The 26239-nt window shown below is 44.2% G+C and overlaps 1 protein-coding gene across 2 annotated transcripts in view; it reads right to left on the bottom strand.

Annotated features, from left to right (window-relative positions):
* The window catches only part of LOC137537689 (heat shock factor protein 4-like), a 180870-nt gene that overhangs the window by 105543 nt on the left and 49088 nt on the right, over positions 1 to 26239 (bottom strand). For both annotated transcript variants that reach the window (XM_068259620.1, XM_068259619.1), the window contains exons 2-3: positions 22173 to 22281; positions 15698 to 15825 (exon numbers count right to left, since the gene is read on the bottom strand). In XM_068259620.1, coding sequence (XP_068115721.1) covers positions 15698 to 15825; positions 22173 to 22203 — 159 coding nt within the window. In that variant the 5' untranslated portion in view covers positions 22204 to 22281. The remainder of the gene's footprint in view (positions 1 to 15697; positions 15826 to 22172; positions 22282 to 26239) is intronic.

Genomic DNA, 26239 nt, shown 5'->3' with positions numbered 1-26239 from the left:
ATCAATCTTGTTGAACCTAGGCTGTAATTCTGACGGATTGGAAAGAATTAGGATTAGATATAAATTCAACCTGGGAAATACAAAAATTAAATATTTGGGGATCAAGATTTGTGAAAACTTTAATGATTCATTTCAAGAAAATTATATAGCAACTCAAAATCAATGTATAAATTTAATGAAAAATATGGAAAAAACTCCACTGAATGTTATTGGAAAAATACATTTCATTAAGATGAAAATACTTCCTAAAATCAATTGTATTATGCAAAACCTCCCTATTGCGGTTCCACAATCCTGGTTTTCCAACTGGCGTAATATATTCCAGAACTTTATTTGGGGAAAAAGTAGACATAGAATAGCTTGGAAAGTGATCTGTCGGTTAAAGAATATGGGTGGGATGGGTGTTCCAAACATTCAGCATTACTACAGAAGTATTCAGCTCAACAGATTATTGGAAATAAAAATAAATGACCCGAATAAAATGTGGTGACAGGAAGAAAGAGATTTAATTAATTTTTCCTTAGTAGAATCTTGGCATTTTTCTACAGTCCAGAAAGTGTTAGCTAAGGTATCTCACCCTCTTTTGGCTCCTACTCTCCACCCTTTCTTGGAATTATTAATCGAGAAAAAAAAAAAAAAAAAAAAAAGACTATGTCCTTATTAACTACATAGTAGAAGCAGTAAAGTGTTGTACCGTGTTAGCCATGAGTAAAAGCAAGAAGTTTTGAATCAGAATGATACCATTTATTGGCTAACTTAGAGATGGATAAACAGTGAGCTTTCGACTTATAAAAAGCCTTCGTCGGACTGGTTCCTGACCAAAACTGAAAAACACAGCTTACATACACTGACATACAGAGGAGAAACATTCTTTAGCAAACATAAATGTAATTAGATGCCTTAACTGTTACTGAGGAGGCTTTCCCAGGCATCCTATCTAAATTGATAAGATCAATAGAATCCTCAACATGACATAAAGCAGACTCTAGTGATGAAGAGACATCGTAAATTCCGAATTCAAATGGTAACTGGCCTGGTTACTGGTCATCCTGATTCAAAACTTCTTGCTTATTAACTACAATAGGTAAGAACCCGGATTTTGTACCTGGTTTGGACAAATGCTGGTATGGAAGGAGTGGACTCAGTCCGCTTACAACACTCCGCGAACTTGTAAACCATGTATCAAAAATAGAATATAAAAATAAATTATGGTATTATCAATTGCATAATTATTTATTAAGTATAAGAGGGAAAATTAATGAAAAATTAAATTTATTTGAAAAATGTTTTCATTTTGCTATAAAACAAAAAAAATCAATTTCTCAAATGTATGGTTTTGTTAGTGAATTTGATTCTACTCTCCCTAGTTATTGTAATTCATGGAAAAAAAAGAACTAGATTCAAGAAGGGAATTTGATTGGACAAAAATTTTTAAGTATACATGGATAACGTAGAATCCCAGATATCAACTTATTAATTATAAGATAATAGCAAGATGGTACATTTCGCCAACTAGACTAGGTAAAATTAAAAAAACCAATACAGATAAACTGTGTTGGAGATGTAATGCAGAGATCGGATCACTTAATCACATGTGGGGGACTTGTCCAATTATTTAAAAAAAATGGAATAAAATCGAATCATTTTGTAACGAACGTGTTCCAAACTCATGCAAATTGAATAATTTCACTGTAATTTTTGGTGATATAGGTGATGGTGAAGTTGGACTGAAGAACACTATAACTATACCAGCAGTAACAGTTGCTAAAAGATTAATAGCACAAAACTGGAAAAAGCAGAATCCTTTAGAAATAAATGAGTGGATACATGAATTGACTAGCTTCCTTGAATTAGAAGAGTGGGAGTCAAGAGAGTTAAACAAGTTAAATGAATTAGATGAAAATGATTCAAATACGAGATTACATAGCTGGCGTCAAATCTGGTGTAAAATATTGAAATATTAAAGAGAAAGCAGATTTAAGAGCTAATTAAACAACCTGGTATACGAATTCCTCAGAACTTGACAGTTAAAACATAGCGGGATGAATATGGGTGATCTATGGGCAAAAAGTAGACCTATGGGCTAAGAAGAAAGGAGAATGATTGACTGTAAAAGAATGATGATTGATAGGAGGAAGTGAATGTTGGACTATGTTGTTGGATGGAAAATTTACCCAGAATAAGCATATTGAAGAAGACATAAAAAAGAGAAAACCTATGATGATAGTACAGCTCAACACAGGAGCACAGCAATGAAGCTATGTTTTCTCACAGTTGAGCAGGTGACTTATCTGAGGAAAATAAAAAAAAAAAGTTTCGACTTTGCGTTACACCGCAGAAAACGGGCTCTGGTGTGAAAAAGCCCTGATAAAAACATTGAATAAAAACAACTTACATTGTAAGTCCTTCCACACAGGACCCTATTGCATTTTCACACATATTAGCGCACAAAAGTGCTGGTTGCAGTTTGACAGTAATTGCCTGCTCTCCACATCTGACCAGGTTTTGGCTTTTCTGTCATCGGGGGTTAGCGCCAGATGATGGTGAAAGGCTGAAACTTAGTCACGTGTGGAGAGCAGGCAATTACTGTAAAACTGCACTGAGCACTTTTGTGTGCTGATATGTGTGAAATTGCAGTACGGTCCTGTGTGCAAGGACCCACAATGTAAGCTTTTATTGATGGAAACGAAAACCTTCTTTACTCTGAGACAATAGCTGGTCTCAGTTTATATCTCTGTGGTGGTCGGACAGTTTGTATGTGTTTGAGCACTGGTGACTGCAGGAAACATCCTACCAGAGTGTGGGAAATCCTTATACTTGATGCAACGCTGACTTCAATGGGGAGGCGAACTTTGAAAAATAGAAAAAATTATGCTGGCCACAAAAGTGATGGAAAAGATGTTTCAAGGGGTCTAACACCTGGAGGGGGCATGGCGGAGTGGGATACATGCCAAAAGTCCCGGGAAAAAATCTGGATGTGACGCAAAGCAGCGTTTTAAGGTCAGAAATCACATTGAATGCTAAATTGCAGGCCTAACGTGCTTTCAAACATCTTGCATGTGTATACATCAATCAGGGAGTGTAATTAGAGTGTAATCACACTGACACACCAAACTCACTGTGTAACGCACCGCAAACAGCTGTTTTTGTAGTGACGGCCATGCTGGACTACTGCGCAACATGGCGAGATTGCTCTTCCTCACTCAGTGATGTCAGGTAATGTGTGACTTCCTTCTCAACTTTCCATGGCATTGTTAAAAAGCTTACGTTTTGTTTTTAAATTACATTTTCTACTTGCTGTGTACTTGTTCAGTACCGAGAATCCTGTGGAGGCGGGCAAGTCTGCCATTGTGACCCCGGCTAATGGCCGGGGAATGAGCGGTTTGAATCCGGTGTGGAGCTTGAGAAACGGCTACCACTACACATCCAAGGAGGGCAGCGGGCAGGCATGCACGCCCGCCCGCCCCGAGGTAGTGACCAAAAATAACAATACAGGAGGAGGACTTTCGAGGCCCTGCTGTGTATTTGAAATGAATGTACTTTAAATCCTTTAACGAGAACCAGTTATGGCGGGCAAAGATGACACCACATTCCTTTCACGAGAATCATATGGAGGTGGGCAAGTCTGCCATTTGTGACCCCGGGTAATGGCCGGGGAATGAGGGATGGAATCCGGTGTGGAGCCTGAGAAACGGCTACCACTACACATCCAAGGAGGGCAGCAGGCAGGCATGCACGCCTGCCCCGAGGTAGTGACCAAAAATAACAATACAGGAGGCGGACTTTCGAGGCCCTGCTGTGTATTTGAAATGAATTAACTTTAAATCCTTTAACGGGAATCCGTTATGGAGGGCAAGTCTGCCATTGTCACCGCGGGGAATGAAGGTTGGATTTCGGCCCGAAGTGGGAGCCTGCTGAGACCCATGCTGTAGCTGCCCTGACCGTGCTTTGCAGACCAGGCATCTGTGGTCAAATTTTGCTGACAGAGACAACAGATCGCTTTGCTCCGATCTGAGACACACACGTTAAAAAATTTCCAAACCGCTGAGCCCCCTTGGGCTGATGGCGCTACGGTGGCATCAGCAGCTGAGGTTGAAGGGCATGTTGGCTGTCTGGCCATAGCGGGCGATACATGGCGCCGGACACTGCCCCCAGCTGTTTCTGAGGATGAGCTCCCTCTTGTATTGCGTTCCGGAGTTGGAGCCTGAGCAACGTCTACCACCACACATCCAGGCAAGGAGGGAGGCAGGCAGGCATGCACGCCCGCCCCGAGGTAGTGACCAAAAATAACAATACAGGACTCAGGAGGACCTTTTGCGGCCCTAATTGAAATGAATTAACTTTAAATCCTTTAACGGGAATCCGTTATGGAGGGCAAGTCTGCCATTGTCACCGCGGGGAATGAAGGTTGGATTCCGGCCCGAAGTGGGAGCCTGCTGAGACCCATGCTGTAGCTGCCCTGACCGTGCTTTGCAGACCAGGCATCTGTGGTCAGATGGACCCTTGAGCCAGCGGAAGACAAACCAAGTCGAAAGCATTTGCCAAGAATGTTTTACGGAGGGCAAGTTTTTTTGCCTTTTTTTTTACATTTTTTGAAAATGATAGATGGTTGTATTTTTAAATTGTTTGAAAGTTTAGATGGTTGTATTTTTAAATTGTTTGAAAGTGTATCCATTCAAGTGCAAGTTATGCAGTGACTGCCAGGTATAATGTGCAGTCACAGATGCAGTGAAAGGTATGCAGTGACTGCAAACAGCCGTTTGTGTAGTGACGGCCGTGCTGGACTGGTGCGCACCATGACGAGAGTGCAGGTGATGGTGGCTTTTCAGCCCATATGCTCGCCCGGCTGATGTAGCTGAATGACAGAACAGTGACTGTCCAGCTGATCAAATTTGGTCTGACCACAATGAAGCAACGACCTTATTATCTTTTGTGTGCCACCCCCACCCGAGACACTCAAATAGCCGGCGGTCATTGCGTCATTGTGATGCGCAAGCCCCTTCACCGCGGCAAGGTAATGATCACGAAGGGGGATGGGCACATGTACACACACCAGAAAAATTAGTGTAGCGGCCGCTGCTAGCAGCGGCCTTAAAAATTCAGGAATCCGCCTAGAGTCCTGGACCCTGTTGGTAGTGGCGGAGAAGGCAGTCAAGCGGCCTGCAGGCAGAGATGCTGTGTGTGGGGACTGACTTAGTCTTCGGTCGTGCAGTAGCCCTCCGGGATCCATTCCTCATTCATTTTGATAAAGGTCAGGTACTGAACACTGTCGTGACTTAGGCGACTTCTCTTCTCAGTAACTATGCCTCCAGCTGCACTGAAGGTCCTTTCTGACAGGACGCTTGCGGCAGGGCAAGAGAGAAGTTGTATGGCAAATTGGGACAGCTCTGGCCACAGGTCAAGCCTGCGCAACCAGTAGTCCAAGGGTTCATCGTTGCTTTTCGCAGAGTCTACATCCACACTCAAGGCCAGGTAGTCGGCTACCTGCCGGTCCAGGCATTGGTGGAGGGTGGATCCGGAAGGACTATGGCGAGGAGTTGGACTAAAGAACGTCCGCATGTCTGACATCACCCTGAGATCGCTGGAGCGTCCTATTCTTGCCTGCGTGGACTTGGGAGGAGGAGGGTTACTGCCAGTGGTACCTTGATTGCGTTGTGCAGCCACATCACCCTTAAATGCATTGTAAAGCATCATCGACAGCTTGTTCTGCAAGTGCTGCATCCTTTCCGCCTTTTGTTGAGTTGGTAAGAGGTCCGCCACTTTGTGCCTGTACCGAGGGTCTAGTAGCGTGGCCACCCAGTACAGGTCATTCGTCTTGAGTTTTTTGATATGGGGGTCCCTCAACAGGCTGGACAACATGAAAGAGGACATCTGCACAAATCTGGATGCAGACGTACTCTCCATCTCCTCTTGCTCTTCCTCAGTGACGGGATGCAACTCCTCTTCCTCCCCCCAGCCACGAACAATACCACGGGAACGTGGAGCAGCAGAAGCCCCCTGTGATGGCTGCCGTGGTTGTTCTCCTTCCGCCGCCTCTTCCTCCTCCACAGACACACCTTCCTCATCATCACCATCATCCGAGTCTGACTCCTCTCCTTCCCCACACGACTCCTCTTCTTCCTCCTCCACCCCCCTCTGTGCTGCCGCCGCTGTTGTGGAAACATCGGGTTCGTGTGTAAATGTCTCCCACGACTCCTGCTGCCCTAACTCTTCTTGTTCACGCTCCTCCACAGCTGTATCCACCACTCTACGCACGGCACGCTACAGGAAGTAGGCGTAGGGGATCAAGTCGCTGATGGTGCCCTCATCGCGACTCACCAGTTTGGTCACCTCATCAAATGGCTCCATGACCCTGCATGCATTTCGCATCAGTGTCCAGTTGTTTGGCCACAACATCCCCATCCTCCCAGATTGTGTCCTTGTACTGTAATGATACAGGTACTGGGTGATGGCTTTCTCCTGGTCTAGCAGGTGAGAGAACATCAGCAGGATGGAATTCCAGCGAGTCGGGCTATAGCAAATCAGGCGTCTCACCGGCAAGTTGTTTCTACGCTGAATGTCCGAAAAGCGTGCCATGGCCTTGCAAGAGCGCCTGAAATGCCCACACAACTTCCTGGCCTGCTTCAGGACGTCCTCTAAGCCTGGGTACTTGGACACAAATCTTTGCACGACCAGATTAAGCACATGTGCCATGCAGGGTATGTGTGTCAGCTTTCCCAAATTCAACACAGCAATGAGATTGCTGCCGTTGTCACACACCACGTTGCCGATCTCAAGCTTGTGCGGGGTCAGCCATTGCTCCACCTGTTTGTTAAGAGCAGCCAGGAGAGCTGCTCCAGTGTGACTCTCCGCTTTCAGGCAAGACATGTCTAACACTGCATGACACCGTCGCACCTGGCATGCAGCATAGGCCCTGGGGTGCTGGGGCTGTGTAGCTGGAGAGAAGATGGTGGCACCAGCCAAGGAGGAGAAGGAGGAGGATGACAACAGCGAAGCGGTGATAGCAGGTGGAGAGGAGGTGGCTGGAGGCCTGCCTGCAAGCCGTGGAGGTGTGACAAGTCGGTCCTCTGCGCAGCCACGTACTCCCTGCTTGCTGCCATCGGTCACCAGGTTGACCCAATAGGCTGTGTATGTAATGTAGTGGCCCTGCCCGTGCTTGGCAGACCAGGCATCCGTGGTCAGGTGGACCCTTGACCCAACGCTGTGTGCCAGAGATGACAGCACTTGCCTCTCAACTGCACGGTACAGTTTGGGTATGGCCTTTTGTGAAAAATAATTGCGGCCTGGTATCTTCCACTGCGGTGTACCAATGGCCACAAACTTACGGAAAGCCTCCGACTCCACCAGCTTGTATGGTAATAGCTGGCGAGCTAATAGTTCCGTCACGCCAGCTGTCAGACGCCGGGCAAGAGGGTGACTGGCAGACATTTGCTTCTTCCGCTCAAATACTTCCTTCACGGACAGCTGGGTACTGCTGTGGGCAGAGGAGAAGGAACCGCTGAAGGGAAGAGGCGGTGTGGAGGAGGGTGGCTGTGAAGGTGCAAGGGAGAAAGTGGATGAAGACGATGCACCTGAAGGAGGAAGAGGAGAAGGAGGGTGGCTTGTCTTTTGAGGGGTGCTGCTTTTCCTCAGGTGTTCTTGCCATAGCTGTTTGTGCCTTCTCTCCAGGTGCCTTCGTAAGGCACTTGTCCCTACGTGAGAGTTGGCCTTTCCACGGCTCAATTTTTGCTGGCAGAGACAACAGATGGCTTTGCTCCGATCTGAGACACACACGTTAAAAAATTTCCAAACCGCTGAACCCCCCTGGGGTGATGGCGCTAGGGTGGCATCAGCAGCTGACGTTGAAGGGCATGTTGGCTGGCTGGCCATAGCTGGTGATACATGGCGCCGGACACTGCCCCCAGCTGTTTCTGAGGACGAGCTCCCTCTGCTTCTATCATGGAGTCGTCTCCTCCTACTCCTCTCTGACTCCTCCTCTGAACTGTCCACCTGGTCATCTCCTCTACCGGGAACATATGTGGTATCCGTATAATCGTCATCATAATCCTCCTGGCTAGATGCGCTTTCCTCAGACACCTCCTCAAGTGCACCAACTTCAGGTGGTCCACCATCATCCCCATCCACACACGTTACGTCCATACTATCGCCACCTAACTCAGACGTAGGAGGTGGTGTACCTGCGCCTTCTTGTTGTTGTTGCAGTAGTGGCTGGGAATCAGTGATTTCACCACCACCACCAAATAACTCCTGCGAAGTGTCAAATGCAGCGGATGTGGTGCTTGTTGTAGCGCTGGTGGCTGCGGGAGATGAGGTGTTCTGTGTTAAATACTCAATCACCTCCTCACGATTTTGGGAAGTGATGGCACGTGCCTTCTTCTGAGCACTGTATTTTGGGGCAGGTCCGCACGAAATCACAGCAACACCACCTCACACAGCCACAGACCTGCCGCTGCCTGGTGGCCTTCCTCTGGGTCTGCCTCTACCTCTTCCTCTACCTGGTTTGTCCATTTTGTCCATCTCGGGGGTATGCTAGCTATATGCAGTGAGGTGGGTTCTCACTCAACACAACAGGTAGTTAGATGCAGTGAGCTGGGTTCACTGAACAGTAAAGGTACTTAAGATGCAGTGAGGTGGGTTCTCACTCAACACAACAGGTAGTTAGATGCAGTGAGGTGGCCAGGTGGGTTCACACTCAACACAACAGGTAGTTAGATGCAGTGAGCTGGGTTCACTCAACAGTAAAGGTACTTAAGATGCAGTGAAGTGGGTTCTCACTCAACACAACAGGTAGTTAAGATGCAGCGAGGTGGCCAGGTGGGTTCTCACTCAACACAACAGGTAGTTAGATGCAGTGAGCTGGGTTCACTCAACACAACGCTAGGTATATGCAGTGATGAGGTGGGTTAAGTAAACACAACAGGTACTGGGTAGTTAGATGCAGTGAGCTGGGTTCACTCAACAGTAAAGGTACTTAGAAGAACTAAGGCTGAAAAATTTGTTACAGAGTCTCTTTAAGTACCTTTACTGTTGAGTGAACCCAGCTCACTGCATCTAACTACCCAGTACCTGTTGTGTTTACTTAACCCACCTCATCACTGCATATACCTAGCGTTGTGTTGAGTAAACCCAGCTCACTGCATCTAACTACCTGTTGTGTTGAGTGAGAACCCACCTGGCCACCTCGCTGCATCTAACTACCTGTTGTGTTGAGTGAGAACCCACCTCATCACTGCATCTTAAAGAGAATCTGTACTCTAATATTCTTACAATAAAAAGCATACCATTCTATTCATTATTTTCTCCTGTGCCCCTCTGTGCTGTTTCGGCCACTCTCTGCTGCAATCCTGGCTTGTAATTAACAGTTTTAGGCAGTGTTTACAAACAAACTAACCAGCTTCTAATAGGCTCAGCTAAGCATAGAGTGTGAGTCATTCAGAGTATGCAGGGGGCCTGCAGAGGGTGTGTATCGCTTCTACCAATCACAAGCAGCCCTGCACATTCCACACAATCAAGCTTTAGCCCGACAAACAGGACAGAGGAAAGATACATTGATTTATTACAGAGACAGTGCAGTTAGGAAAGACTGCAGTAAGCCAGAGCAGATTAGAACAGGCATAGGAACTTATAGGATAGAAGAACTAAGGCTGAAAAATTTGTTACAGAGTCTCTTTATCCTATAAGTTCCTATGCCTGTTCTAATCTGCTCTGGCTTACTGCAGTCTTTCCTAACTGCACTGTCTCTGTAATAAATCAATGTATCTTTCCTCTGTCCTGTTTGTCGGGCTAAAGCTTGATTGTGTGGAATGTGCAGGGCTGCTTGTGATTGGTAGAAGCGATACACACCCTCTGCAGGCCCCCTGCATACTCTGAATGACTCACACTCTATGCTTAGCTGAGCCTATTAGAAGCTGGTTAGTTTGTTTGTAAACACTGCCTAAAACTGTTAATTACAAGCCAGGATTGCAGCAGAGAGTGGCCGAAACAGCACAGAGGGGCACAGGAGAAAATAATGAATAGAATGGTATGCTTTTTATTGTAAGAATATTAGAGTACAGATTCTCTTTAAGATGCAGTGATGAGGTGGGTTCTCACTCAACACAACAGGTAGTTAGATGCAGCGAGGTGGCCAGGTGGGTTCTCACTCAACACAACAGGTAGTTAGATGCAGTGAGCTGGGTTTACTCAACACAACGCTAGGTATATGCAGTGATGAGGTGGGTTAAGTAAACACAACAGGTACTGGGTAGTTAGATGCAGTGAGCTGGGTTCACTCAACAGTAAAGGTACTTAAGATGCAGTGAGGTGGGTTCTCACTCAACACAACAGGTAGTTAGATGCAGTGAGGTGGCCAGGTGGGTTCTCACTCAACACAACAGGTAGTTAGATGCAGTGAGCTGGGTTCACTCAACACAACGCTAGGTATATGCAGTGATGAGGTGGGTTAAGTAAACACAACAGGTACTGGGTAGTTAGATGCAGTGAGCTGGGTTCACTCAACACAAAGCTAGGTATATGCAGTGATGAGGTGGGTTAAGTAAACACAACAGGTACTGGGGTATATGCAGTACTGGGTAGTACAATGTGCAGCTCCCTGTCACACACACAGGTAGTCACTGAATGTGCTGGGCTGCTGGCAGTGGCACACACAATATCAATTAGCAAGGCTGTGCATGCAACAAAAGTGTCAGTTTGACACACAGAAAAAAAAATGTACAGGTTGAGCTCTGAAAAAAGCTGTTGCTGGGTGCTTTAAAAGCAATAATAATCAGTCAGGAGCAAGCAAAGCAGCCTAGAACCTAACTAATCTGTCCCTAGGAGAAAAAGTCTGCAGCAGCTGTCCCTTTCCTCTCTCTAGCAGGCACACGAGTGAGGCTAATGGCCGCCGGACCCTGCCTTATATAAGGGGGGGGGGGGGGGGGGCTCCAGGGCTTAGTGCAGCCTGAATGGCTACAATGTGCCTGCTGACTGTGATGCAGAGGGTCAAAGTTGACCCTCATAGTGCATTATGGTGCCAGTCGAACTTCCGCAAAAGTATGCCTGGTGCAGGCGAACACGAACCCCCTAAGTTCGCCTGGAACCGTTCGCTACACCTCTGCTGTACTGGCAAAAAAAGGTAAAATATAGTCAAAATATTTCCTCTGCTCCAATAGGTTAGCCACGCCATAAGAATGTCTAAAACCAAACAAGCTAGATAGTGACTGAAAACGTTAGTAGAAGCTACTTCAAGGACAACTGAAACAAAAGCTATATGGAGGCTGCTATATTTATTTCCTTTTAAAGTGTACCTGAACTCTTGAACAGGAGAGAAGGAAAACAGAAATTCACCCTGTATGAATTTATAGAGTTTAGCCTAATTCCCCCTCATCTGTGGCTTAGCACAAGTTGTAATTTGATCCCTCCGCTGTGTCAGCTGACAGCCACAGCAGAGAGCTCATTTGTAAACACAGGATGTTAACAATATGTCTGCCTTCATGAAAGCAGGAAGTAGAAACACTGCAGATTTATTGCAGGATTTGTATTAGTAGCAACAAAGAAAAGTTTTTATTTAAAGGCTATTATGCTGTTGCTTATCTTTTAGAGCAGAGAGGAAGTTCTGAGTTTAGGTACGCTTTAAGCAATACCAGTTGCCAGGGGTCCTGCTGATCTTCTGCCTCTAATAATTTTAGCTATAGCCCCTGAACAAGCATATGCAGATTTGTTTCTGACATTATTGTATAACAAGATTGGCTGCATGCTTGTTTCTGGTGTTATTCAAACACTACTACAGCCAAATACATAAGCAGGGCTGCCAGGCAACTGGTATTGTTTAAGGTGTAACTGTCGGGCTTAAAATCAAAAATCTATTCTTTATTTTTATCTGGTAACCAAGTAATAAGGATGCTAACCAGGCAATCCAAAAGTTAAAATCACTATTACTTTTCTTGTTAATAAATGATCATTCTCCGGTTTACCTGACTCTTATTTGGTACACACAAAGTTTGGTACGCACAAAGAAAGTTGCAGGGCATGCTGGGTTGTCCTTTTTTGCTTCTCTACTTCCCCTCAGACTTAACTAATGCAGCCTGATTGGCTGAAGCCTCTTTCCCTCCTATTTTCCCCTCCCACACCTCTGTTCCTCTCTGATTGGCCATTATTTCTTACGCTGAGACAATGCACTGTCTATAGGGGAGGGCGGGCAATGCATACACAATCAGGCAGAGGAGAGTAAGGGAGGAAATTACATCAGGACTGGCTTCAAAATAGCCACAGTTAAAATGGTAAATGCTAACAAGGATTCTCTCTTTTTTTAATGTAAAAAAATCACTAAATTCAAAATGTCGACAGTGCAATACATATGCTATGTAAGTAGAGCAAGTATTTATCTACTTATATATGTGTTTTTTTTCTGAGATATTATTGCTGACAGCGCCTCTGTAAAAGGAAATAAATGTGGCAGCCTCCACATCCCTCTCACTCTAGTTGTCCTTTAAGTACAGGGAAGAAAAAAAAAACAGAGACCTGTAGCAGATTTTAGGGGAATGGATCCAAATCTCCATAGCCGTGCATGGGACAACTAGAGGGATTCAGAAGCGTAATTGCATGAACGCAAGTGCCAGCATCCATCTTGGAGATAATCAAAATAATATAAAAGTATATTATTTTTAACCGTTTACTTAATAAATAATAGTATTAATAAAACAAAAATTATATAAAATAATAATCAAAACAATTAAAACATAATAATAATAATACGAACATTTGTTAATAATAATGTATTTCTTTAGAATATAGGATTAAATATTGAGTACCATGGCCTTCAGGGAATCGATCCATATGCTTAAACTGTTATTTCCTATTATTTATTGGCCTAGGCAGGAGATGCTGTGTTTTTTTATTTGTTGTATAAGCTTATTTTCTATACCGGTTTCTCTGTATTCTGTTTCTTGTTAATATGAATGAAAATTAAAATACCAAAAGAAAGCCCTGTCTGTCTTATAAAAAATGATACGAAGATGGTCTAAGCTTGGAAAACTATAAATGACCGATATGATTGACGAAAGTATCACAACATCAAATGCAAAAGAAAACAAAATGGCCTAGTACTGAGTGGTGTCTCTACTTGGGGTGCAGAAGTGACCATACCTACTAAGAGCAATATAACTAGATGTATTTGGGCATGAAAGAATATGTGCATTGGATAATTGACCAGAGGTAAAGGATTAGCCATATGCCCACAGAACTTCAGTAATAGTAATGGTGGCCATACATTATCAACTTGGCAGCCGAACGGCCATCAGATTCGATAATTATTATCAACCTGGATGAAAAATCTGTGCCACCAAGTGCATGCCCGATGTAATCAATTTTGGGGCAAGTATGTCGATTGGACAAGCTGCAAGATGTCAGGTTGTCGTAGTCGATTGGGTGCGTGGCGGCAACGGACAACGGTATCGGGACAAATGTGGGGGATGAGGGGCCGGCAGGGTGGCAGATGCGGTGTCACAAGGCCAATTCCTGATAGACTGCAGCATGAAATTGATCATGAATTGGCCTGTGGTGTATGGGCAGCCAACAGATCTCTCTCTAATCAGATATAATCAGAGAGAGATTTGTCTCTTGGTTGAATCTGCCCATCATCAGAATCAGAATCAGAATCATGTTTATTTCGCCAAGTACAACATGGTTGTACCCGGAATTGGTTTTGGCACAAGCAGGGTCGGTGATGGTACAGTCACATAAAAGTACATACAGTGAATACAGTAGATAGACAATAGTTACAGAGTATATGCAGTGCGTACATACATATATACAGTAGTACATTGCATATATAGGCATAGAATAAAGGAATAGACAGGAAGATACATATAAGAGACACCCAGGGGAAGGACCAAGGGGGTAATCCGCTGCCATCTAGGCACTCAAAACGCTTTTGTAGCGATATTTTGAATCAGATGCCCCATGGTCTGACCCAGGGAAAGAGATGGAGGAAAGATAGGAGAGAGGTAAAAAAGTGAAGTAAGTCCCCTTGGATTCCGATGTAATCTGGCTGTAGTGTCCTGGTCCTGATCTTACCCCCTTGGGTGCATGTAGTGGGTCCTGGCAGTAGTCAAGCAAGGAGCTGCTAGTTGGCCGAAGAGCCAAAACAGGCTGATCCCACGCAGCCTAGCAGGGGCAGCGATGGCTCCCAGCAGAAGGCTCTCGGATGGTGTGCTGGCAGGCGAGGTGGCCTGGTGTGGAGTGGCTGCAGTGTGTGCAGGCAGCTTTGGCAGCGATGTCAGAGCTGTACCTTTAAAGATGTATGGTTACTTTAAGGCTCCATCAGGTTAGACAGATCAGGGCATTGTGTAAATGTTTAGGAGGAGGTTGGTGTCCCTCATTTTGTCTGTCTTCAAGGGGTGTTGTGCAGTCGCTCAGTTTACACATATCCAAGGCTGACTCTGCTGGAGAACATGAGATACTAAAAAACCAAACCTGGCCTAGAGTTATTTTCTTTCAATTGTCTCATTAGGTGGCTGAAGTCTGAAATGCTTATCTGAGTCATGACAGACAATAAGGATTATTAATGTTAGTGGACTAGCAGCAAACATGTACCTGCAATAAGAACATTGTGCATGCCATGCAATTCTAGCTGGATGACTGCTGCTTTACTACCCATTTACCAAACCTTGCCATGATCTGCTATGACCCAGATAAGGACTGCAAGATTTGTCCACCTAACATCTGACAGTTTTTTTGTAAACTGTGTGTAGGAGCTCATAATTATCTGATATTCTAAAGTACCTGGCCAGGAGCTCAGATACCGGCCACTTTCTAAAGCAGAGGCTGACTGTGCTTTAGACTGCAATGTCCTCAAAAGTGATTCAGACTGTGCCTTCCCCTCGCAGTCTGGATGGCAGGATGATGCAAACAAAGCTGCATCAGCCACACACACAGATTCTAAAGCAAAGCCATTGCATAAGATCACAATTTCAAGGTAGGCTGCAGAGGCCTTATTTAACCACATAACGACCGCCTAACGCTGATAGGCGGTGGCTGGTCGTTTGTGGGTTTCCATGGAAACGGCCGCTCGAACGTCAGTTCACGGGAGGGTGTCTCCGTGAACAGCCTGCAAACCTCCGATCGTGGCTCGCAGGCAAAATGAAAACACACGGGGAATAAAAGAATGTCTTTTCCCTGTTACATCATACGACGCTGCTGTCGCAACAGCGCCGTACAGCAGATCGGCGATCCCCGGCCTCTGATTGGCCGGGGATCGCCGCCGTCTGATAGGCTAAAGCCTATCAGAGGCGGTAAAGGACGGATCGCCATCCAGTACCGCCCATAGAAAGGAGGACAGCAGTGAAAGGAGAGGGAGGGGGAAATAGCGCTGCGCTACACACAAACAGGCGGAGGCGATCAGACCCCCCCAGCAAGACATCCCCCTAGTGGGGAAAAAAGGGGGGAGAGCCCACCCAGCACAGATCAATGAAAATGAATGTGGTCCTTAAGTGGTTAACACACACACAAAAAAGCATATGAACACTGATTATAATGTTTTTAGACCTGTGTCTGTAGATGTGGTTTAATTGCTCCACTGTACTCCAAATCTGAAGCCTTTTAGCAAATAAGCCCCATGTTTTCTGTTTTTTGTACAGAGAGGGCAATACATTTTTGCTACCATTTCTACTGATGCACCCTGGGAAATGATACATGAAGATGAATCCTTATGATGGCTTACCTTTCGTTTGATGTGCTCTAGTAGATGTTCATGCCCTTGCAGGAAGTACAGATGTTGAAATTCAGTGTCATCCCTCTCTGGCTTCACCAAGCCACCTTGCTCGATATTCACCACCTTTCTGAAGCCATCTACAAAAACCAAAGCTGGAATGTAATTGTGCAATGTCATTAGCTTCAGAGGCGCTGTACTTGGCTACACAACTTCTGAGTTACTCCTATTTTATTATTGCCTGAGGAAGGGGGCTAGAGACCAGCGAAACGCGTTGCATTTGTTCTGGAGTACGAATGAAATCTTGTTTAAACCATACATAGCGGTTGTGTTTGGTTTTGGGGAGGTAAGTCCACCCTTGCCCCCCAACTTTTATCTGTTTTTACCTATAATCAATTTTTACTCTGCTGGCGCCTCTGTTTCCATTGCAATTATTGTTACCCACCTGGTGGATGGGTGAACACCCCTTCTTTCCTTCTACAGAGAGCGACTTTTTAGCCTGAGTGGGTACAGGCCTAATATCCCCATAAGTGCTTAAGTTGTTGCCTGAACCCGGCAACCCATACTGGTGAGTATATTTCTTATTGCTGCTACCTTGGCATTCCTGTATCATCAATAATACACTATTGGGGCTCTCAATTGTGTTTTTCCTTTCTTTTACCAATGTAATTAGCTTGGCTTTTTTGTTGAGAGCATTCAGTGACTGAAGTACAACAAGAACAGGCTCCATAATAAAGATAATAATTGGCCATTGCCCAACTAGACCACAGGCCTTCCTACTGAGTATTCTGACTGATCAACTCAACAGGCCAGTAGGAAACCCTGCTGGAGATTCAAAGATGATTTCTTCTAGGGTAGTCTCAACGTTCATTATAGTGGCACAATGCAGAAAGAAGGAAGCCCCAAAATAAAGCATCTTTGAATATTCCATCAGAGCTTCTAATCCCCAGGAAGGATATATCTATACCTTTGTTATTTTTGAGACTCTTAACTCACCTTCACCCCATACCACCATTAGGACAAATCTTATTCAATTGGTAATGTATTGGAAAAGTAAAGTAAATGTAAACTGAAAAAAGTTCCACAGTTTAATTTAGATAGTGCTTCTTCTAGTCCCCTGTAGTCATTCCCTCACTGTCCTTCCGCTCTGATCCCTGTATCAGCTGTGTTCTTCCAAAAGCTGCATATGTGGCCCCTGGCCCTCCTCGAGTCTGTAAAAATTGCAACTGCACATGTGCCGGGGTCCAGTTAAAAATGGTGGCAGCCAAATAATGGCGCCTGGTTACGCACGATATTTTTTCAAAACTATATTTATCGTTTTTACTAAAAACAGTATTTATCGTTTTTATGAAAAACAATATTTTTCGTTTTTGAGAGTTTAAAGTTCCTTTCCTGGATATGTGTGTGTGTGTGTGTGTGTGTGTGTGTGTGTGTGTGTGTGTGTGTGTGTGTATATACAGTGTGTGTGTGTATATACAGTATGTGTGTATATATGTGTATGTGTGGGTGTATATATGTGTGAGTCTGTGTGTTTGTATGCTTGTGTGCCTCTGTGTGTGTGTGTATATATATATATATATATTAGGGGTGGGACGACGAATCCGGCGAATCCACGAATCCCTCGAATATTAGGAAATATTCGAGATTCGTGGATTCGAATCCCGACGCCATTTTCCACTATACGAATCCGCCGAATCCCGACGCCGCATCGCCGCGCATCCGCCGCTCGCACTCGTCCTCCTCCGACCTCCTCCGACCCCCCCGCGCCTCCTCCGCTCGCCCCCCCTGCCCGCATCCACTCACCTATCCATAGCGGAGCGCAGAGCGGCAGACCTCTCGCCGACTTCCTGGTTCCCCCTAGTGACCGGCTCTTACGACGTCATTAGTAAGAGCCGGTCCGGCCACTAGAGGGAACAGGGAAGTAACGAAGAGGTCTGCCGCTCTGCGCTCCACGGGAAAGGTGAGTAGATTATGCAGGGGTGAGCGGAGGAGGCACGGGGGACGGAGGGGGCCGTGGGGGGGTTGGCGGGGGAGGGGGGTTCTATCTACCTACCTACCTACCTACCTACCACTATCCCTACCTACCTACAGGCCGATATGCCTACCTACCTACAGGCCCCTATACCTACCTAAAGGCCCCCTATACGCACCTACCTGCCTACCTAAAGGCCCCTATACCTACCTAAAGGCCCCTATACCTACCTACCTAAAGGCCCCTATACCTACCTACCTACCTAATGGCCCCTATACCTACCTACAGGCCACTATACCTACAGGCCTCAATACCTACCTACCTACCTACCTACCTACAGGCCCCCTATACATACCTACCTACCTAAAGGCACCTATACCTACCTACCTACCGGACACTATACCTACCTACAGGCAACTATACCTACCTACAGGCCACTATACCTACCTACCTACCGGCCACTATCCTTACCTACCTACAGGCTGCTATACCTACCTACCTACCTACCTACCTACAGGCTGCTATACCTACCTACCTACAGGCCACTATACCTACCTACCTACCTACCTACCGGCCACTATCCTTACCTACCTACAGGCTGCTATACCTACCTACCTACCTACCTACCTACAGGCCGCTATACCCACCTACCTAAAGGCCCCCTATACCTACCTAAAGGCCCCCTATACGTACCTACCTACCTACCTAAAGGCCCCTATACCTACCTACCTACCTAAAGGCCCCTATACCTACCTACCTACCTAAAGGCCCCTATACCTACCTACAGGCCACTATACCTACCTACAGGCCTCAATACCTACCTACCTACCTACAGGCCCCCTATACGTACCTACCTACCTAAAGGCACCTATACCTGCCTACCTACATACTTACCTATACTTAAGGCCCTATACCCTGCTACCTATACTGAAGGTCCCTTTACCTACCTACCTAAAGGCCCCTATACCTACCTACCTACATACCTACCTACCTATACTTAAGGCCCTATACCCTGCTACCTATACTAAAGGTCCCTTTACCTACCTACCTACACTGAAGGCACATGTACCTTACTACCTATACTGAAGGCCCCTATACCTAGCTACCTACCTATACTGAAGGCACATATACCCTACTACCTATACTGAAGGCACATATACCCTGCTACCTATACTGAAGGCCCCTATACCTAGTTACCTACCAATACTGAAAGCACATGTACTGTGCTATCTATACTGAAGGCCCCTATACCTTGCTACCGATACTGAAGGCACATGTACCCTGCTACCTATACTGAAGGCCCATATACCCTGCTACCTATACTGAAGGCCCATATACCCTGCTACCTATACTGAAGGCCCATATACCCTGCTACCTATACTGAAGGCCCATATACCCTGCTACCTATACTGAAGGCCCATATACCCTGCTACCTATACTGAAGGCCCATATACCCTGCTACCTATACTGAAGGCCCATATACCCTGCTACCTATACTGAAGGCCCATAAACCCTGCTACCTATACTGAAGGCCCCTATACCTTGCTACCTATACTGAAAGCTACCAATATTGAAGGCACCCATACCTAGCTAGCTATACTGAAGGCACCTTTACCTCGCTACCTATGCCTGGGTACCTATACTGCGGGCAACTATACCACGGATCGCACAATTTTTATGTGCAGGATTCGTTAGATTCGGGATTCGAAAGGTTCGAGATATTCGAGAACCTTTTTAGATTCGGATCCGGATTCGAAGAAATTGTGGATTCGTCCCATCCCTAAAATATATATATATATATATATATATATATATATATATATATACATACATACACACACATATACATACATATACATACACACACAAACATATATATACACACACACACACACATACACATATATACACACATACACGCACAAACATATATACACACACACACACAAACACATATACACACACACACACAAACACATATACACACACATTTACATATATATATATATATATATATATATATATATATATATATATATATATATATATATATATATATACACACACACACACACACACACACACACACACACACACACACACACACACTGGGAGCAAAACCCATATTCAACACATTTCAAAACGATATTTATCATTTTATGACTTACATTTCAAAATGATATTTATAGTTTTATGGAAGTCATAAAACGATAAATATCGTTTTTAGTGCGGCGCCATTTTTTAACTCATAAAACGTTAAATATTGTTTTATAATGCAAATGAATGCGGCGCCATTTTTACACTGTAGGCTCTGGCGCCATTTTTAACTGATCCATCCGAACGTGCCTGGGAGTGCTATCGAGGAGATGTGCAGCCAAGGCCACACATGCGCTTTCTCAGGGGTACAGTAGCTGAAGGAAGCAGCATGGAATGACATTGAGGGGCCAGGTGGACTACAAAAAGCCCTAAGTAAGTTAACTGGGGACATTTTTTCAATTAACATGCCCTTTAACCCTGCCTTAAAAGGGCTGAAACCGGTTAGAGTCTAGACAGTAGTCACAGGCCAAACATTTTAACATATAAACCTTTATGGGTTCCTAGCACTTCCTTCACTTAACATACCCTTTAATACATTCAAATACATTTGACTTGACTTATTAACCGCAATTCGCTAGGCAGCGCGTGGCACAGAAATCTGCAGTCCATCATTTTTCCATTTAGAAAACAACATTTGGTGGAAACTACTCCATTGAACTGTATTGGTTTCAGCATTAATGCGAAAATTTGCATCCGTGGAAATGGGCCCATACTCATATAATCCATTTTTTTATTAGCTTGTACAATATTTTAGGACTATTTTGATCTCTAGTGCTTATTTGTTATTTGCACAAGCAAAGGCATAATTATAGGGGTGTAGTCCCTACAACCACTAGGGTGGGGGAGATCTGTGAGGGGACTTAATTGCATAGCCTCCCTCCAACACAGCATTCCATTGTCCCGATGAAAAGTTTTTGTGGCCACACTTGAGCAAGAAGATCATAGTGGCCATACTTGTTATATGATCTCCAGCAGATGGGCCCCTAAAGTTTTGCTGGGTTGTTTACGAGGGGTACTCCCACTACATGTTACAGATCCAGATGCAGGCTTTTTTCTTGTGTTATAGTAGTGTACTTAATTATCATAATACTGGACACAGGTCCAAATATGGATGCAGAAAATGTTCCCAAAGCATGTTCTCCCAATGGACCAGGGGACTTCTTACTGGGAATTATAGACTACACCCTCAAAGGAGACGCTAAGCACTTATTGTTTAGGAACGTTGCTTTTTATGCTATGAAAGTATTACTGCGCTGGAACCATAGCAGCCCCCTTTAATAACTGACTGGAAGGTCTGCAATGGGCAAGAGTTTCTGGTGCTTAAAGAGGTCTATGAAAACCAAAAAACATCCAAAAAGTTCAACAAAATATGGACTAAATGACAGAGGCGCTTTAATTGTCCTGACGGGTTTGAAGTTGCTCCTTTTGTATTTGCCTGTGAATGTGGACTGTTGACCCACGAAACGCGTTGCAGCAATTTTTGGAGTAAGAAATAAGCCATTGTTTTTAATTGACTCAGTTTTTAATACATTCTATACTATACTGGTGCCTCTGTTTCTACAAAATATGGACCAAATGGTTAGATTTGCATGAAATATCACTTGACAGATGGACACGTTGTGGCTGGCTTCACACTGCAGACATGCAGTAGTACACGGTAATACCTGTCTGGCATCTGGCCAAACAGGAAGTGATGCTCACTTCCTGTTCGGCAATTGATGACGTGCGCAGAAGAGCACTTCTAAAATATGCTTCTGCACTTGCACAACGCAGTTAACTGCGGCAGGTTTTTTTAAAAGTGCGTGCGTTGCCATACACTTACATGATTTCTGGCCTGGCGCAGATCGCCACAGGGGCTGCGTGGTAACGTAGGTATTGAAGCGTCTTTGATAGGGCACTTCCAGCGCAGCGTACCACAATGTGAGGAGTGTGAACTCCCTCATAGACTAACATTTGGCTGCGGTGTGATAGGGTAAATTTACCGCAACCCCTTAGTGTGAAATGGCCCTTAAACTAACACCTCTCCTAATATAAATGTACAAAGTGTGCCCCTATATGTTGAGTTCAGGCCCCTATATGTTGAGTTCGAACCCCAGTTTGGGTTCGGGCCCCACTCTGCATCAAGATAGATGTAAATAAGTCGTAAGGTTTTTGTTGTGTCTGTTCTGTTGCGTCAGCCACTTGTCTGACGCTGTTATAAATAATATGCAAAATACAATTAATGTTGTCTTTAAAAACAGTTTTCCTGGGAGGAAGCATGTTTTTTAGGTCTGCCACTGTACACAAGTTGCCAAATATAGGAACATATTACCTACTGAAGGGTCACAGGTTGGACGCCAGGCCCTTAAACATTTGCTCTTGCAATCATTTATTTGACACTTTTACATTTTATTGCTTGTTACTCATGAAATTACTTACACATATTCAGCTGCCTCACAAAGCTTGCCATGTTATTGTGCTTGAAATACTTGGGTAGAACTTCCTTGGCAAACCTGCCTTGGTCAAAAACATGGAAACTGGTGCCATTCTGAAGGAAAGAATTTCAAGGTATTAGATGCTGTGAAGGAAAAACATAATAATACTGTAAATAAATGAGTAAGAAATACAACAGCGAGTAGTAAGTGGAATAGAAGTAGAGTGGAGGTGGAGACAGAGGTAATGTATATCCTTTATATTTATGGTAAGAATGTAATATCAAAAGTCTGAGCTGAGTTAGATTTCTGTCATTCATGGGCACCCATTATTTGCTGCTTTAGCCTAGCTGGATGCATGAAAGGCAGTCCATTAAAGGGAACCTAAACTGAGAAGGATGTGGAATTTTCCTTTTAAAGTACTACCAGTTGCCTGACTCTCCTGCTGATCCTATGTCTCTAATACTTTTAGCCACAACCCCTCAGTAAGCATGCAGATCAGGTGCTCTGACTGAAGTCAGACTGGATTAGCTGAATGCTTGTTTCAGGTGTGTGATTCAGCCACCACTGCAGCCAAAGAGATCAGCAGAACTGCCAGGAATTGTTGGCATTGTTTAAAAGGAAAAATTCACATCCCTCTCAGTTTAGGTACCCTTTAAGGGCCCTTGCACACTGTGCATGTTGCACAACCCATGCATTATAATGTATGTGAACTGCAATGGAGCCTGGACATAGACGTTAATTCAAAGCCTGCATGCAGCGAGTTAGAATCACACGATCCGTTACAGAACAGAAGTGTGCACAGCCCCACAGAATTGTAGGGCAGTGAGTTGGCATGCAGAATTATTCTGCAACACAACGGACGTTGGGCTCAGTTGTGTTGCAGAATTATTCTCCATGTTAACTCACTGTCCATACAAATCTATGGGCCTAATTAGAGTACTGCGTTGTAACTGATCGTGTTATTCTAAATCACTGCATGCAGACTTTGTATTAAAGTCTATATACACAAAGGATACAATTTAACCATTTCTGCCCGAGGGTATTTTTCACCTTATGGTCGAGAGGAATTTTCCCCTTTCGGCGCTCCGCCCTTTCATTCCCCAACAACTTTATCACTACTTATCACAAAGAAATGATCTATACCTTGCTTTTTCCACCACCAATTAGGCTTTCTTTGGGTGGTACATTATGTTAAGAATTATTTTATTTTAAATGCATTTTGATGAGAATAATACGAAAAAAATGGAAAAAATCATTATTTCTCAGTTTTCAGCCATTATAGTTTTAAATGATACATGCTACCGTAATTAAAATCCACACATTTTATTTGCCCATTTTTCCCGGTTATTGTAATGTTAAAATTATATCCCTAATATAATGTATGGTGACAATATGTTATTTGGAAATAAAGGTAAATGTTTTCAGATTTACATCCATCGCTAATTTTTAACCCATAAATGTATAATAATTTTGCCCTCTTGACATACATATTATTTTTTTTTATTCCCTAATGTCTGTAGATGTAATTTTACTATTTGGCCACAAGATGTCCCCACTGAGCAAAATACTATGTAGCGTACAACTACGCTACATAGGAAACAATGTGTTGCCACATTGTTACTAGGGAGGTGATGCAGGGTTCAATGGAAGCCAGCATCACGGGTGGGCTGCGGGAAGATTAATGAATGGGAACAAAGTTCCCATTCATAAATCTAATGATCAGGGTAGCGGAAAACAGTGGAAATCGTCGGCGGGAGATTCTCTATTTTAGAATAAACATTGTTTTTGAACAACAGCCTCTCTTGCATGTAGAACAGTTAGGTTCCCTTTACACTATATCAGTTGCTGTCAGTTGTAACTGAAAGGACAACTGACATGCAGTCCAGTGTCCATGTTTCCCTATGGCCTCTTTCACACTTTACACTTAAAAACTGAAGCATTTTCAAAATGCACTGCTATGGACAAAAAAAAAAAAACACACATTTAACACAACACATTAAGTGTAGAAGGGCCCCAATCCTGCACTGTAGAGATTTATAACATTTTTATCTGAGAAGGCAGCAAATAGAAGTTTGAGTTAATATATGATCTCCTTTTATGATTTCTTGGATTACAGTGCCTGGTTATTTTACCACATTGAACTGTTGCAGTCAGCAGGAGTATCAGTGATCATGTTTCAAGACCATTTGATTCCACCACAGTCTTTAGTGTCCATTAGCAATAGGCGACTTAATTGTATCTTTTAACACTCTTTTAGATTATGGGGAGGCTTGCCTTTATACACTGTGAATAATTTAGCATTTTTGTGTGCTAATAAAATGTTTGAAGAGATTCCAATAGTATTACTTTTTCTTTCTAAATATCCTAATTTTTGTTTGCCATTATTTGATCAATGGAGGTGGGGGTAAGGCATTACGGAAGAAACTTCAGAGGAACAGTTTTGTGACATACAATTATGGTAAGCGACCATTAGTAGAACCAGTTCTAAACTTGAATAGTGAGGTCTAGAGACTCCTTGGTGATGTTGTACAGTATATGGTTTCATTGGGTGAGTGCAGCAATAAGGAGGATGACAGTAAACTTCCTTAGATGCTGTGCACTGACTGTTGCAATTTTTGCACTAATCAGCACCTTTTGTGTAACCCAGAGCCTAGTGAGTAAAGCTGGTATCACACATGTGGCAGGGGAGCCTGTTGCAGGACAATAGCATCACAACATTGTGTGTGTATTTGAATCACCATGTGGAAGAGTATGCCAACAGGGTGATTTGCGTAGCTCCGTCCCCTGCTCAGTGACATGCTTCCTGCTGGACATAAAGTTCGTCACTGAATTCTGCCAATCGCGCCACACCGCTACCACAACAATCTCAATAGATTGTTGTGGTGCAATTGACTCCAATGCAATTGCATGTTAAGAGGTACCACTCATACAGCTTGATAACGCACTGCAGAGTCTGCATCACCTCTATGTCACTAGAAGCACTTCCGTCTCATCACTTCACACCATGAGTATTTTGGCCAGGAGGGGAAGGGTGGTAGAGTACTGCAATGCTCTAATACACAGTAAGTGTGAAAGGGACCTCAGCATTCAGAGCTCAACAAATATCTGATTGGTCATCATAATAATGCCAAAGACTTTTACTGGCCAGGCCCAGATTCTATATACAGTCATGTTCAAACATTCATTTCAAGCAGTTGTGAGAAAATACTCTAAAGTAAGAATACTTTCACAAGGCTTAATTCTTGTTTATTCTCAACACTTTTCAAAATGCAAGTGAGCTATCTGAATCTGAATCAAATCAATGACTACCCTTTGCCTGCCAAACAGCATTGGTTCTAATAGGTAAACTTGCAAAAAAACAGAATTATAGTCAGGTGTATGTTTAAATAGTTCTACCAAACAGATCTATTGCCTGCCCACACACTGCAGTCTTAGCACTGCTGCCTGTACACCTGCCTGCCAGGCCCCCCCCCCCCCCCCACCATGTAATGTGCCCCCTCTCCGTGTTGAAAGTTGCAGGCTCACCTGTCACGTTGCTGCAACTCCTAGCCTCCTCTTCTGTCCAGCATCTTCTTGAATTGCCACCAGGGGCTCCTGAACAACCTGACACTGCTGCATATAGTGACAGGTGCCCCCGTCGGCAATGGATAAAGATGTGGGACACAGGAGGAGTCACGTCAGAGTGACAGGTGAGCCTAAAAAACTTACCACAGGCCCAGGGGTGGGAGGGGGGGGACACATACACTTGGCAGAGACTGGCTACTATATGCGAGTATATACAGTACTTGCTGGTCAGTCATCAGGAAATCGAATACGGTTTCTGCTGCGCACCAAATGGAGCCCTTTCAACAGAGATTTTTCCTGAATGCCAGGTCGATAATTTTGATTGATTTAGCCAGAAATCAATCACAGCGAAGAATCAGGTAGCCATGTTATGGCATCGATCTCTGCCAAATTTGATCATTATGAATGAATGATGAATATCGAGTCATGTTTGGGAACCCTGTGAGGAACAACCACCACACTCTGCTACCAAGGTATGGTTGTGTTAGACAGCTTTATATCATAGGA

This window comes from Hyperolius riggenbachi, chromosome 11, assembly GCF_040937935.1.
Source record: "Hyperolius riggenbachi isolate aHypRig1 chromosome 11, aHypRig1.pri, whole genome shotgun sequence".
Taxonomy (NCBI): domain Eukaryota; kingdom Metazoa; phylum Chordata; class Amphibia; order Anura; family Hyperoliidae; genus Hyperolius; species Hyperolius riggenbachi.
This window is presented reverse-complemented; position numbering and strand designations above follow the sequence as displayed.